Below are 16,330 nucleotides of genomic sequence, written 5' to 3'. Positions count from 1 at the left end.
AGTTTTTTTTGAACTACGGAGCCACTCGCTTGTGGGGCCTTGGGTCCGGCGCTGAACAAGCCGGGGGCCCCCCCTTGCTGCTTCACTGGGGGCAACACGAGTAGAGCTGGTGCTGCTCCTGCGCCGGCTCCTTCCGAGGGGGCTTTGGGGTGGCTGTGAGGTGAGGAACTGCCGCTCTCTCCACCAGGCCCACGAGATCAGACTTTCCTCGCTCAGATTTAAAAAGCACCATCCACCCCTGATGGAATAGGCTGCCCAGGGAGGGGGTGGAGTCCCCATCCCTGGAGGTGTTTAAGGGTCGTTTGGATGAGATGCTGGGGGATGTGGTGTAGGGGAGAACTTTGTAGAGTAGGGCTGAGGGTTGGACTCGATGATCCCGAGGGGCTTTTCCAACCTGAATGACTCTGTGGTTCTGTGGATGCAATTAAAACCTCCTCCCAGCCGGCCACTCGCCCGATGGGGCCAGGCAGGAAGCGGAGCGGGCCGGGCCCGGGCAGCAGCGGAAGCGTGAGGATCGGTAACCACGTCCCAGCCGCAGCACCGGGACTGGAAACCGGATTTCCCAGGACACTAAATCCTCCCTCTGCTCCACGGAGACAGGGCTTCGCTTTCCTCCCAGCCACCGTTAGTGCACTCCTGAACAGAGCAATTAAATAAGTCACACCATTAGCCATTTACCTTCTCGCCCCTCTCCCCCCTGCAGGCCCCAGGGCAGCTCTGGGAGGAGGAGGAGCGGCAGCTCCTGGCTCTGGGGCAGGTGGGTGCGTTGGGGCTGTTGGGCGCCCACCCCAGCGCTGCCTCTCGAAGCCAAGAGGCCCGGAGCTTCCCCCCGGCTCCTGCCTCCCCACGGGGCTTCAAACCAGCTTTCAGCAGGTGGAACCGTTATTTTAATTTGTTGACAACTTGATGCTCAAAGTTTGTAGCATAAAATACACTAACATTTATTTAAAAGCTAAATACATATAAATTTGCCTGTAAGTCTTAATTTATGGGTTTATTTTTAACAGACTTACATTTTGAGGGGAGTAACGTGTATTTTGAAGGGAGCCACTGAACAGCCCAGGAAACGCAGCCTTTAAGACAATTATATTAATACCAGGAAAGAAAAAAAAATCGTATTGTATAGAAGCAGTTAATAATAATATAAAACCCAAGATCTACAGATTATCTATTTCATTAACCCTTGAATGTCAGAGGAAGGAGTGCAGCTTACCCTCCAAGCAGGCGTCTGTTTAGATGTTAAAGGCATATGAAAACTAGTATATAATTCAGCTGTTTATTATCTGTGCTCAAGAGGCTAAAATGCTTGAAAACATAATAAATTTGGCAAAAATACCCCAAGAACTATTTAGCTTAATTCTGATCAGCATTTTGGTAACATGACAGCAATAACCTTGATATAGTAAATTATAAGCTGATCAAGATAAATAAAATTATAACATAACGTTGCCAAGGAATGGCTCTAAAATTTAGATGCAGTTTAAAACATTAACTACAGAACAGGCTGCTTTCCATTTTAATGGATGCTTTACAGAAACAGCAAACACGGCTTTGACCTGCGCAAGCGCGTCTTCTCAAATACTGGACTTTATTGGTAAGCATAAACCACACGGAAATTCATAAAATTTAAATAAGACAGGGAAATTATACCTTGTAGCTATAGTTATCACAAATAATGTATAGTCTAAATTGCAGCCTGAGCAAACATTATTTGCTGGGTGCCTTTGGAAGCCCAAGGCGGGATGCAGAGCAATTATGAGAAATGAGTACAAAGCCGATTTGCATCTGAATGCCGGGGAGGGGGAGCAGGGGCGGGCGGGGAGCCCGCTCCATTCACAGCACCACAATACACCAGCTGGTAAAAGCAACTTTATTAGTGTCCCGCAGCAAAATACATTAGTAATTTGTAACCAGGCATTAAAATTCCCGTCCGGTGTCATACAGAAGTAATCAGCCGCCTCCATGATTGCATGTTTTACTGGATTTGCGCTGGGTGCTCCCCCAGCACGACGCGTGCGGAGCCCCCGCCGGAAGGGCCGGCGGCAGTGACCCCCCAACACCCCCCGGGCCGGCCCAGAGCCCCCCGTCAGGCAGGAGCTGCAGGGCAGCCCAGGAGAGCAGCGTCCCGTCAGCAACGCGCCCAGCGTGGCCCCCACCTCCCGCGCAGCCCCGCTCCGGCCGGGTCACACCTTTTTTCCGGGCATTTCCCAGTCGTGGTCACGCTCGCGGCAGCGCAGCCAGCGCCTGCTGTATTCTCATACTCCTCTGGGTGTACAGAGCTTGTTCCCTCTCCACCCCGACAGCAGGAATACACTAATACATACAATAATTAATTTTTGAGTGAAAAGATCTAATTCTCCTCTCGATCACAATGAAAAACTGCAGTCTCTGAGTAGCACGATTCAACTATTAGTGTTAACCGTTAGTGTTACTGTAAAATCCTCTTTGGTTATAGAATATTTTATTTAAAGCAAGATTATACAAAACAATTTTCAGCTAGAAATACACCCCTGAAATCTAAAAGCAATCTAAATTAACACACTTCCGCAGGCTGAAGCTATACTGATAGGACTTATAAATTTGAGTATTTCCCCACGTAATCTAAACAAAGTTATCAAAATTATATTAAGTAAATACATTTTGAGGAATAGTAAACTTTTGAAAAATCCTTAGAATATTAAAAGTAGAGTTCTGGAAGTAGCAGTAGTGGGCTAGAGAAAAAAATAACCAAGACAGAGACCTCTCTTTAAATACTCTCCATCGCCTTGAATTCGCTGAGAGCCTGCACCGGGTTGACGTGTTTCTTCTGGGATGCTCTCTTGATTTTAGTTTGGGTTTCATCTTGCTTCTCCCTCTTGACCAGGGGTTTCTTCTCCGGAGCCTTCATCTTCCAAGAGACGGCGGGAAGATTGAGCGAAGCCATGCCCTGGGACTTCTGGTACTTAGTCGATGCCACGTAGGAAGCCTTCACAGTTTGCACCACCGCGTTCATCAGGTTCTTGGCTGCTTGGATGAGGGACATGGCACTGTCCACCTGCCCAACGGGAACACGCAAGCGTTACACGCTGCAAAAACCTATGAATACAGTATTCCAGAAAACATGATAGTCCTGGGGTATAAAAGCACTCAAAAGCTGATTTTTCTGGGTCTTCTTTTGAAATTTGGAGTTCCAAATTCGAGGCAGTGTTTTACTCCAGACACTAAGTGGTAAAAAAGTGATTTGTGCCACCAAAAATAAAAGAGCAATGTTTGCCCTTAATCTGTGCCTTTTCTCTATTAATGGCAGTCGAAGATTTGTATTCTGCTGTTTGCTTTTGTGACTAAGCTTTAAGAGTAGCTTATTATCTAATGAAATTAATAAAGCTGTAGTAGTATCTTAATCGCCGATAATAAATATTTAAATCACCCTGGAATATTAAGTTGTACTGGAAAGGAGCGCACGCAGCTGCTCCTTCAGCCAGGTCTGGAGCCCTTTCCCAGGTGGTTCCTGATTTACAAAAGCATTAAAATGAGGAGAAAAAAAATGCATTTACCTAAGCTTTAGCGTATGGCAGAGATGAAAAGCCAAAAGCAGGGCAGGGTAGAAGAGAGAGGGGAGGACCGCTGAGGTGACCTCAGCTGGGATCCCCCCCTTCTCAGGGTGCCAGTGCCCTGCTCGAGGTGGGACCTCCGGCTTGTGAACACCAACCGGCCTGGGGCAGGGAGGGGTTGCAGCACCTCTGCTCAGCTTACACAAGAGCTCAGCTGCCTCTACACACTTAAAATTCCTGTGTTGTAGGCATTTAAGGAAGGTTTTGGGGGAAGTTGTCAAGCTTGTCTAGCAGCAGACCAAGCTGAGCAGGGGGGTGGCTGCTTTTCTTACGGCGCTGGTACCTTCCTTGCCCTCACGCTGTGCTCTGAGTACCACAACGGCAGATCGGGTCTGCACCCTCCAGCAAACCAGCGTCATCTGCTTTCCTCCCCCAGTCTTCAGGCTGGAAAACACCTTCACTGCATTTGACTATTTCCATGATCCTTCACAGCAGGAAGAATCATGTTAAATGCAATGAAAGCAAGGAGGTACTTTTCTAAATGAATTGTCAGATTGCTTAGGGTGCAAACCCTTACTGCCTGGTTCTAGCGCTGCTTTCATAAAACTTCTGCAGTATGTGGATGGGGCAGGATATTAAGGCTGAGAAGAATTTTATGTTTAGACAGGTGAAGTCCCTGGGCTGGCAGAGGTCCTCAACTGATAATCTGATATAAGTTTAACTCTACTACTGGCAATATTTAGCCCCACTGGACAGCCCCAGTGGAGAACAGATAAAACCAGGAGATTAGAGTACAGATGCCAGCCTGTTCATATAACTAATTTATGGCAGAAGGGTATGTAAATTGTGGAGACACTGAATAACTGCAGTAAAAGCCTGGAGTACGTATTATCGCATAATGACACATCTACTTCTTTGACAGCACGATGCCTTCAGCCTTCCAGCTAACAGGACACCAGGCACTCAACCGAGACGCGCAGCCACGCGTTTCATGGCATCTTGTCACTCGGCTCCGCTGAGCGCAGGGGACCGGCAGCGGAGGAGCCCATCTCCCCGGCGGAGGTGCCACGCTTCCCGAGGGCCGTCTGTCACCAGCACTGCCCCAGCCCCCCTCCGCTGCTGCTGTCCCAAAGCACTCCTGCAATGCTCGCTTGATTGCGGGGGAAAAAGATGTGCTAATAAGTTTAAGCACTTGAAATATCTAAATGGCAGAAGGTGGTAAGTTTTTTTTCCTTTTGCTTTTAAGGATTGAGGTAACAATACTGGACTGTCAGACATTCCTGTCCCTTCTTCAAACCTCCCACCTCAGTTACAACATGGATGGGCAAAAGCACCAGTGATCCAACATACCCATCCAGGGAAAAGAAGAATATTGCAGAATAAATTAAGAGGCTAGCACCACTTCCCTCCCCCCAGATATCCGTCATACCGATTCCTCTTAGGAGGAAGCATTTCATGAACTACAGTGAAAAAATTATTTGCTAAGTAATGGCTAGAATAAGGCAGCAGGCTGGCCTACGGCAGCTTTCAGCTGTCATAAAACAGAGCAGCCACTAAAAATCCCTGCTCTCTCCAGGGCACAGCTATTTTGAAATATTAACATCTCTGGAGCATTGCAGGACCCCAGCATGTTCCAAGGCTGTGCAGAGACATGGGGTAGGTTTAGCTATGTTGATTAAAGCGATTTAACCTCACTAAGAGTGAAAAAGAGTCTGGAAAAACAGTAGATTACACAAAGGTAAAGTGAATCTGTCTACACACACTGTTGAGTAATGAAAAGTGAAGTCTGTAATTTCCCCCCTTTCAAACAGTAAGCGTTTCCTCCAGGAACAACAAGGCAGTGCAGGCAGTATTATAAACCTTGCATACATTAAAACTGACTGAATGCTCCAAAATCTCTTGTCTCTCTTCTATAATGTTTAGCATAAAAGCTTAGCTTGGAATAACTGTTACCCCTGGAAGAACTGGACATGCCATAGCTCATACATACCCCAGACACAACCAGCTCCCCTCCGAGGTTTTGCACTTCAGCCTTCACTTTGCTACAGATATTCAGCTGGTGGCAATACAGGGCGATGCGCTGCAGGTAGGCGAGGAGGTCCTGCTTGCACGCAGAATCAGGGCACTGGGGAAAAAAAAGGTGAAGTTTTACTTTGCAATCACAAAACCAGAAATCATTTAGGGAGAAACCAGACAACTCCGTTCTGAATAGTGAATGTGCTCCAGAGATCATTCCCCTTTATGCTGAGCTTTGGTTTTCAGAAGACAACTGGGCATCACTAAATACATATAAACAACCACAAGCAATAACCACAGAACACAGGGGCAGCTGCTGGACAAAACCACTGGGGCTCCTTTCAGCTGCCTTGAGCTCCCTGCAAGGAGGAGGAAGAGGAGGAGGGCAGCTACCTAACCTTTCCAGAGCAGGTTTGTTAGCTATAAAAAAAACTTCCTGTACACTGTACAGGACACGGCAGCAATGATTTGACACCCAAGACCTCAAGTTGCAACTAGCAGATGTTACCAAATCCCGCCTCAATTCTCAATCTTAAGTATTTTAAACTAGGAAATGATAAACCTGACAGTTACTCCATTATATCCAGCAAAGTAGATATTTTCTTGACTTCTGCTCCCATTTCTTAGCAGTGTGGAAACTAGATTCCTCACCAGGCATGAAATAAAATTTTTAAAGTGCTTGCTGAAGCACTCATCCATAAGATAAAAGTAACTTTTTCAGCTTTGCAATTGAAAGACTACGTAGGTCCTGGAGACTGCAGCGCAGTTCAGAAAGCTGTTTTCTTGGATAGAAAGGAAGGGCCATCCCTTGCTTTGCAGAGCCAAGCAGCGAGATTATTAACGAGCCAGTCTCACGCTGGATTTCAAAACAAGAGGTGCCCTGCTGAGGGGCAGCCACAGTCCAAAATGGGATCTGCAAGCATAAGACAAAAAGGCTATGGGAAACCTTTTACTACCCACGCCAGTCCTGCCGTGTCTTTACAAACGGCAGTGAGCGTGGTGGCCAGCACCGCTTCTCCAAAGAATAACGGGCCATCTCAGCTCTACTGGCACGCTCTGGCTGTGTGAAGGCTAGTGAATAAGGCAGCTGGCACACACTGAACCCCACAAACCCTTTGCCCACCAGACTCTCGTGCTGGTGCTGAATAAGCCCAAGGGCACGCGTGGCACGCTCTGGCCCTGCGCATGCAGCACCAGCGGGGCACCTTCAGCTGCCCGCAGCCCAGCGTGGGGCACTGAGCACCTCGCGAGCGGGTAAATACGCGGGCACGCGCCGACCTCCAGATGTCGCTGGCAGAGCTGCAAGCAGTGCCCAAGACAACAGATTTTAAACCAGTCTGGGTATATTCACCATGGCAGAAGGTATTGCAAACGGGATGCAGGGGACGTTATGGTCCTGGTGCCTGCAGGTGAGGACACCGTGCTGACCAAAGCAGGAAGCGTAGGGCTGGGTGTTACAGGCACACACAGAACGCCTACAGCTTCAATGCCCATGTGCTTTATGTTGCATTGTGTCAAACACACCGTTGCTTAAACCCTGATCTAAACCCCAGAGCAAGCGTGACTAGTTGTACTGCACTGCGAGCTCCCATGTTATTCCCTCCTCTGAAATGGCCACTTTGCACATCATCTTCTCATCTTCCCACCACGCATTAAGGGGTCTCCTGGACAGAACCAGTATCAGACTCACAATGAGTCTTACATTTTCTGCTCTAAGACAGGCAACATTATTTCACCTCTAGCACCCCACCAGCAGATCAGGAATTCAACTGGCATTAACCAGGGACAGGAGTAAAGGCAGGCCCCGCAGCGATCGCCAGCCTTCCTGGACAGCTGCACCCCATCCAGAAACCTGCAGATCTCCAGCAGACAGGGCCTTGGCACACAATTCCTGGTCACCACATGCAGGCTTTCCAGCACCCCATACACACACACACTCACATACAGAACCCGAACGCTCTTCCCTGGCCCCACAGCTTAGGGTGATGGCAAGCAGGGCAACCACGCTCCACTGCTCCCCTCCAGACAGCCTGGCAGCTGCAGGTCTGCCCGACCAGCTGCTCGTCCCGGAGGAGGCAGCACAAGCACCAAAACCTCCACAGAAACCGCAAGCAGCTGCAGTGATTTACCGGTGTTAGACGTGACAAGGAGAAGAGTCTTGCTCTACGCAGCACTTTCCCCTCTTCACACAGCACCTGCTTGATCTCCCCACTGACCAGACCCTGAGATTCAGAGACCTGCACAGCCTGCGAGAGCTCTTCTCCACACACCCCTGTTCACAGCAGAATTCCATTTCATCTAGTTCTCTGATCCTGTATAACGGACCATCAAATGAAGATTCATAATGCACATGGCATGATTGGAAAAAAAATCTTAACTGTGGCACCAATTTACTACTTGATGCTTCACTCAGGCTCAGGTTTATTGCTTATGCCCACAGAGCCTCTCTTCTCCTTTCAGAGCAAGGTAAAAATCCGCTCTGGGGTGTCAGCAGTAGGGTGTGAGCCCTAATTCTCATTACAGACCTTCTCTCCTTAGCTACAAGGTGAAAGCAGGAACTGGAGTTTCCCTGTATATAAAAGACACCAGAACAGATCACAAGCAGTGGTGTGTGGACAAGGGGTCACATTCGCGTGGAGCATTTGCTTCCCACAACAGTAACCGATCTCCGTAATGAACTCACCGAAGGTGAGTGTAGCTAATAAATACATTTGTTTTTTCCAGGACCAGAACAAGTGGGTTTCTAAGCCGATGTGGTATTTCAGCGCAGCAGAGATAAACCAGCTGTCCGGTCTGTGGCAGGCAGAGTGCCGCTGTTGGGCAGGCTGCTGAGCTGGGTTCTAAGGCAGCGCACGCACATACACACAATACACTACAACGGGATTTTTGGCAAGCTGGGACAAGCACATCAGGCTGTGTAACACACACTGTGGAGATCTGGATGGCTTTAGGGGCATCTGACCCAGTGTGACCACAAAGCAACAGAAATCACCTTCTTAGCCCCAAGGAAGGTAATGAAGCACCCGAAATATCTGCAACTCTTACGCAGGCACATTGCTTCCATCAGTGAAGTGAAAACGAAGCAGCAAAGCTTGCAGGTTAATTTTTTAAGCTAATCAATATTAGTCAGCAGTACAAGATGTTTCAGAGAAAGTCCACAAATAGCATCGGCCAAAGAGCTAATGAAAAGCTGAAATTACCATTTTGGAAAATGCTCTCCATCTCCCAAACAGCTCATCTAACAAAGCGAACGAGCAGCACAGCGGCAGATTGAATTGAATGTTGACAAACGCACAATACGGCACGTCCGAAGGACCGCTAAAAAATTCAAGGTACTTTATGGGTTGTGAGTTTATGGAAACCGTTTAAGGAAAGACACTCTCAAGGAAAGAGGCTGCTGCATGTTTACCAATGGCTGAAGAAGGCAGCAAAACATTAGAGGGGGAAGCAGTGGAATAGGAAATATTATTCAGTTGTATATATCAATATGACATGAGCTGAAAATCCACATCCTATACTCTGTGTGCTATTTCTATGAGCAGAATAGAGAATTCAGTTCAAAGACAGATGATGTTTAAATAGAGATGTAACACAAGATAAAAAAGAACATCAACAAAAGGCGCTGTGGATGCCTGTATGAGTCCTGCCCTTTCCTATGCAGGAACACTCAGATAACAACCAAAAAACCCAAAAGGCAACAATTTCAACACTGATTAGGAAAGATTACATTATTGTATCAACCTACAACAGCCACAGACACAAAAAACCCCGCCTGCAAAGCTAGCTTGGGAGCATCCCCACATCACGGTTACAGCAGATAGCTGCACTGTAGACAGAAACAAATGTATGTTGGGGGACACCCCCACCTCCTCAAACCCCCCAAAATGAGATGCTGCCACAGACTGAGTAGTGGTTGTTGGCAAAAGCTAAGCTGGCTGTTCCAAATCAAATCCAGGATCCATCCTGGACAGAGCAAACACAGACGCACATTTGCTTCCTACCACCCCAGCTGAACCTGCGGGGAAGCAGAATCACCTTTTTCTCTGTTTTTGCAAAGAAAAGGAGCAGGGAAAGACAGAAGAGCTCTCCTGCGGTGTGTGCTGATTAAGACAGGCACACGACCCCCATCCCCAAGTGTCTGGTAGGTGTAAGCAAGCAACCACAGAGACTTTTCTTCCTCTCGCTGTATCTCCCATTTAGGGTATGAACACTGCTGTGACAAAAATTCACAATAAAATGTCCCTGCCAGCCCCATGTAACAGCTGGGCTCAGCGCTGTTTGGTTAGAGAAGCTGAAAGCAGGCATTTAGGGAAGCAGTTGCCGTGGCAGGACGGGCACATGGCAGTGTGTGTCCCAGGACAGCCATCAGCCCGTGCCCGGAGCACATCCCCGGACCAGCCTCAACAGCAAGAGGCTGCTGGAGCGTTTTACCGGGAAGCGGAGCAATCCCTGCGCTTGCCTCCAGCTCCTTTCAATCTAATGAACAGATACTAATGTAACCTCAACCTCCCACCACTATCAAAGAAAAAAAGCAACCGCATTTTTCTTTTGCTTTGTAACTATTTCAATGTTGAAAAAAAATAATACAGAGAATCATTGTCTTGCTGCAAATCATTTTCATTTGTGTTGTACTCATAACCACTTCATATTCCCCCATTCAAAACAAGCAGACTGCTGCTTTGAGTGAAAGATGGAACACCTTTGGGAAAATCTGCCGGCTGATGGCTAGACACTTTTCAACAGACGTGAAATACCTTGGATAATAGCTTTTATGGTTTCAAAGGAAATGTGCTGTAAAACTGCCTGACGGCAGGAGTTAGGAGTTCCTGACACACTAACACGAGGGGTCATGATTCACCCGTGTCACATGGCAAACAGGACATAAAACCCCATCCATTTGTTAAAAGCCCGTATTAGGCATAGGAAGGCATTAGTGCTCCGCTGAAATGGCTGCATTGTACATCCTCTGTAACTGTCAGATAGTTGTACATTAACAAGTTTCTAAAGAGTATGTAAGCATATCTAATGAAATATGCAAGCTGAAAGTATTAGTAGAGTATGGAGTCAGAAAAAAAAAAGCTATATTCTTGTCAAAATGACTAACTGTACAGTCCTGCTCATATTTATCTTCAAACATGCACTTAATCTTTTGCATTTTTAAGGACCTTAATTCTACTAAAAGGAGCCATTTAGTTTTCTTCTATATTTTGAAATGGCTCAGTGCAGAAAACCGTATAGCAACTTTGCATAAAACACGCGGATTAAAAAAAAAAAAAAACCCAAAAAAACCAAAAAGGCATTGTAAACCTTCAGCCCAAGATCCCCTGAGATCTATAACACAAACTGCTCCTTGCTTCATTTACCTACAGCAGCAGCACACTGGTTGTCAAAATGCTATAAGCAAGGAGACCCATTTTAAAGAACAGTTTTTCAACTTTATCTCCCCATTGAACATTTCTCACTGCATCATTAATAAATTAGGGTGAAGACAACATCCTTTGGATGCAACATTTAAAGAGGGATCTGCATTACAAAGATCTACTTCCGAAGTGACACGGTTTTATTTAAAACCTTGCATTAGGAATCTACATTCAGAGAAGGATTGAAAAGCAAATGACAGCTGTGCAAAATAAAGTTGAGTCCATGATCTCAGACTTAACCTACCTGTGTTTCAGGGTCTCTCTTGAAGGCAGAATATTATTACTAATGCTGATGTTTCTCTGCAATTTGGGTGTGGACTGAGACCAAAGGTGCTTTTGTTTGGCCCAACCCAGTTTCTGAAGTGGCTCAGGACAGGCAGATGAATTGCATAAAAACCCTGAGCTGGCCACCCTCGTTCAATTCCATAAGAATTCTTTTCAAATACTTCTGTACATATAGCACAGCAACATGCACAACAGCCTGGGACAGCGTAGCAAAGACTTGGGTCGCTTTGTGCCCTGCTCAAAGTCTCTACCAACTCTGACTAGACAACGAAAAGAAAAACCCTAGAGAGTTCTGACAATCCCACCCTTCAGTCTATGGGGCATTTGAAAACTGTTAATATTAAAAAGCTGCCTCAAAAATAACATTAAAGGTTGTGTAATAGGCCACGTTGTGCAATAATTATGGTGTTGCCTACACAGTCTTGTCATTGCTTTGGAAAGTATAGGGCATATTCTGAGCATGACAGAAGTGACATGAATTCAGTGTCAGTCCTGTTCAGTTAGAGAAACTGGCCTAGATACTAAGTGACATGAAGCAGCGTTGGCATATTGCTACCTTAAAATGGTAGGTGCTTGATTTAAGCCAAGGAGCTGCTAGTGTTACTGCTGGGCATATTTAGCTGCTTACACTGCTTAGGGTGGCAGGAGAGCAGCTAGAAAAGAAAAGGCTAGAAAATTCCAGCAGTAAATCTGGGAAATCAGTTAAAAAACCCCAAACCCTCAAAACTAAACACATTTTCTCTGTCATGTCGGCACTACTAAAAGATCTCCTATTGCTCATTTGTGCTGGAGGCTTATGAAAATGAATTTTGACTTACGTGGTCAGCAATAGTCCGTCCCAGCTTGTCCATCCTTGACCCAGCCTCTGCAATCTTCTTGGCTGCACTAATCACATCTGACGTATTTTTCAGTGGACCTTTACCTCTGCAGAAGAGAACAGAGTCTACCTTCTAGCATCAGAAAACTGGAAGAGTGAACTAGATATTGCTTTTCTCATTCTGTTCCATACAGCACTGGAAGTGATTCCCTACCCAAACTGCATGAACAAAGTTGCACAGAAATAGGCAGGTGTAACTATTACAGCACCTTCATTTTCAAGACTGTTTCCCTTCTAGCCCCTCCCCATATTTACATTAAATCTAGGAATAAAAACATCTTAAATTTTACTGCTTCAAACAACCTAATGGTGATAAGAGATAACATTTTAGAAGACAGATTTGCAATTCTCATGGAATGCAACATCAAGTTTAAAAAATAGTGTTGTATAAAATCTGGTAAATGAATTTCAAAAGGCATCAAAAAGCCTCTTTCTTTTGCAAATAACCGTACAAGGAACTATTTCTGCAGTATAGCGATATCGAGAAGCCCATAGAATTTAATGTTGTAAAGAACTGAGCAAGTGTTGTGTGTGTATATATATATATATATAAAAATATATATATATGTTCCTTGGGATGAGAATCACCCTTAAGACAGACAGATAGGCAATAACTGCTGTATTTCTACAGATCAATTTAAACAGTTGTCACCACTCACTCACTGCATAGTAATGCATCTCCCGAGTTAATAGACAGGCTTTAACAGGGTAACATTTAAAGCAAATTATAAGAAGTAAGAATCTTAGGGGTTCTTGCAAAATATTTCATTGAAAGATCAGCACCCCAGCCAGTTCTGAGAGAAGGTGTTGTGTGCACAAATTAAAAAGACTTACCTGGTGAAGTCTGTCATTTCCATCATAATCATACACATTTGTTTTGCCAGAACAATTATATCATTACCGCTGTCATCCCATTTTGACACTTCAGCATCCAATTTACTCTTTTCTTCCTGGAAGCTTGCAACTTGCTCAGCAATCTTAGCTTTTTGCTCTTGAGGGAGCTGAGCCATGATAGCCTGAAAGAGAGAGTTTTTCTCACATTGCCTTATGCTGCCGCTTGTAGAAGACTTTTTGGAACATTTCACTGATAACTAATTAAAGTCATGGAGACGGGGGATAAAACTTTAATAGCAATCCTCTACCTAGAGGCTTTACAGAACCATTTCCTCCCATTTTGAATCAAAGTTTATGCTCTTTCTTAAGAAAGAGTGTCCAGAAAGACAAGCTGACACATGAAACACTGGTATTTGCATGATAAAAACTGTTAAGACTCCAAACAAGTTTGCCACATATTACTACCCCTCAAAGAAAAACTGCATGAAGAGGGGGGGACTTGTCTTTTCTATAAAATGTAAGAGTTTTAAAAGGAAGCTCCACCTGGGTATCTTTCAGTATTGCAATGCACAGAAGAAATTTATGAGTCTCTTTCCTGTAAAAAGCTAAATGTACTATTTTGAAACACGCATACTGAGGAAAGAGTAAGTGAAAAATTAAAGAGTATGTGCTTACTCCTGAATAAAATCTATTAGACTTGGTTTACAGCCTGTATGAGACTCAATGCCCTTGCCTTCATAAATGCTAGGAGCATTCATGCCTCCAGGAGCAGGTGAAAAGGAGTCTGCAGTACAAAAAAGCCTCTGGCAGCAGTCGTGCTAAAAGGTAAATTAGAACTGTCTGCATTTAAATAAAAGGGGGGAGAGGCATACAGGAATAGAGAGTGCTTGTGCAAGGAAGGAGAGCATAAAAAATACTCTCAGTCAGTGTAATTCCAAAGCCAATGTGGCAGAAGTTTGATAAATAAGGCCTAGCTACTTCTTGCCTGGTTTCAGGCTAGAAGAGCCTTCACAAAAAACCTTCCATGGCACTTTCCCAAGAGCGTAAATTGTTATCGATCCAGAAGGGGACATGTCAAATAAAAACAATAGGTAAGGCCTCGTTTTCCTTCAATGTACTGATTTTAAGTTTTCACCTATTAATTATTATATATTACCTATCAATGCTTTCATTTTTAACAGTCATAGGAAATGCAGTTAGTTTAAATGATTTCATATTTGAGCTCCTCTCAACATTGTCTTGATAAATGCTCAGTGGCCAAGCACACACCAACATGTGCATGAAGACATTTTGTAAAAATTTGTAAAAATTTCTTGCCCACAAACTTAGTGTTTGCCTGTTGAAAATAATGTTAGTGGATGATTTGCCCTGTCTCTCCCTGCAGAAGCTCACCTAACTAAATGGCAGTGCCTACAATGTCTGCCATGTGAAAGTATAAAGTAGTTCATCGGTATTAAAAGGATTTTGAACTTTCAGAACATCCAAAATAAAACACAGACGTTTCTCACATCCATCAGACCAACACATGCTGCATTTCACTTAACCTCCTTTTCAGAAAACTGGAAACAAAGAATGCCAGTTTTCTGATCCAACATTTTCACCACCACCCCCAAAAAATTTAACCTGGATTTTCAAAGCAAGTTGAACTGTCTCTTGAAGGTAGGTCACAGTTTTATAATGCTCAGATTTCTTCCTTACCCTCGCACTTTGTCCAGCAATGAGCTGATCATCTTCAGTCTGAATACTTGTTCTGCTTCGGACATCAAAATCCTCAGTCTCAAAGTCAGAATCATCCAACTCTTCGGGAGTCTGAGGAAAGAATAATTCAGTCAGAGCCAAACAACAGATCTCATGGCTCTAAAAAAATCAACAAGAATATTATTTTTCAAGCAGAGAGAATGGAAATCAGTGAAGGTAAAAATTATTCAATGTTTTCAACAAAAAGGTATATACAGGGACTGTATCCAACCTGTGAACATGTGTGATTACATATGCTTGACTGCCCATGTTAAACACCATAGGGATCCCCAAAATTACATACCAGTAACTAAACATCTGAGATTTGTCAGGACACTAATGCGCTCAGGATTTCAAACACAGAAAAAAAGTTTTTGCAAAACGAAGAGTATTTTTGCAACTAGCTTAAATGTAAAAGCTTCGCTTGAGATTCTGAAGCTAAAATTACACACAGCTTTACGGCCTGGTTCAAAACCACAGACGTCGTCTTTAGCACAATTATGAATCAAAGCATTGACTAAATTAACGACAGATAAAATATATCGAAATTTATTCTTATCCCCCAGGAGAAGCTGAAAATTTTTAGCTAGTAAGGGCCAGCTTTTATGCTGTAGGCTAAACACATCTGACCTAGTTCCTGCTTGCCTAGGATTTATTTTTGCTACTGCCAGTCTATAGCTGGCAAACTTTTTATAAAGCTTATCAAGTTTAAACAGTATGTTTGTCAAAATACTATATCTTTGCCTAGAGTGGCACTTCATAACAATTCTGCAGAGCTGGATCAACAAAGGACTTCACTGATAAATGCAATAAATTGTGATTAACACATAAGATGTAAATAAAGTCTCTGTTCTTCAGCTTTCTTTCCTATGATTTGGATTTTACAAACTTTTCCAATACAGACATCTTGTGATACACTTAAAATAAAGATGGATATGCAAAACAGTTGCCAAAAAGCAAAGGTGAGTATGCTGACAATCAAGACCTAGGGTATTTCACCCACCATTTCCTCTCCATGCCTTGAAGAACAGAGCATATTCACAAAATCAGTACAAGGACATGTACTGAGAAGTAGCTCAGTATAATAAAAAATTATTATAATAAAAAAGTATATAATTTTTTTTTTAAAAAAAAAAAAAAAGGAAACAGTTCTGCTACATCTTTAGAAACTGTTCATAATTCTCAAGCCCCCTCTCTGCCCATCCATCCGAAAGCCCAAACAACCTGGGGTATACAAAGTGTAATTCTGCCTTTCAACCTGTCATCAAGGGCAAAAACTCCTCCGGGGGTGGCGAGAGATTGCCTGGGGATCGGGGAGGAGAGAGCTTTACTTCAATAACCTACAGATATAGTACGATTTTAGTTTTGAAAATACAGTGCATAAACACAAAAATTCGGTGTTTGAGTGACTTTTCCTTCTGGTTCTTGTAAAGAACAAGTGCCACCGGACAAAGTTGCAAGTGAATCAGCTCGTTTATCCCAGCTGAGCTTTACAGCATCCCCCTGTGACCACGGTTACTCCTGTGGTCCAGTTTTGAGACAAAGCCCTGGAGAAATGGTGGCCTGCTATCCCCACTTGGATGGCTCTCTTATCCTAAATACATTCTACACCTTAGAGCCCTTTGGACAAC

The 16,330-nt window shown here is 44.3% G+C and overlaps 1 protein-coding gene across 2 annotated transcripts in view; it reads right to left on the bottom strand.

The window, feature by feature from the left end:
- Window positions 1-1,856: 1,856 nt before the first annotated feature.
- The window catches only part of CTNNA1 (catenin alpha 1), a 119,855-nt gene continuing 105,381 nt past the window's right edge, over window positions 1,857-16,330 (bottom strand). For both annotated transcript variants that reach the window (XM_074838971.1, XM_074838970.1), the window contains exons 14-18: window positions 14,661-14,771; window positions 12,963-13,144; window positions 12,070-12,175; window positions 5,521-5,655; window positions 1,857-3,034 (exon numbers count right to left, since the gene is read on the bottom strand). In XM_074838971.1, coding sequence (XP_074695072.1) covers window positions 2,747-3,034; window positions 5,521-5,655; window positions 12,070-12,175; window positions 12,963-13,144; window positions 14,661-14,771 — 822 coding nt within the window. In that variant the 3' untranslated portion in view covers window positions 1,857-2,746. The remainder of the gene's footprint in view (window positions 3,035-5,520; window positions 5,656-12,069; window positions 12,176-12,962; window positions 13,145-14,660; window positions 14,772-16,330) is intronic.

This window comes from Strix aluco, chromosome 13 (genome assembly GCF_031877795.1).
Source record: "Strix aluco isolate bStrAlu1 chromosome 13, bStrAlu1.hap1, whole genome shotgun sequence".
In the NCBI taxonomy this organism is placed as follows: domain Eukaryota; kingdom Metazoa; phylum Chordata; class Aves; order Strigiformes; family Strigidae; genus Strix; species Strix aluco.
This window is presented reverse-complemented; position numbering and strand designations above follow the sequence as displayed.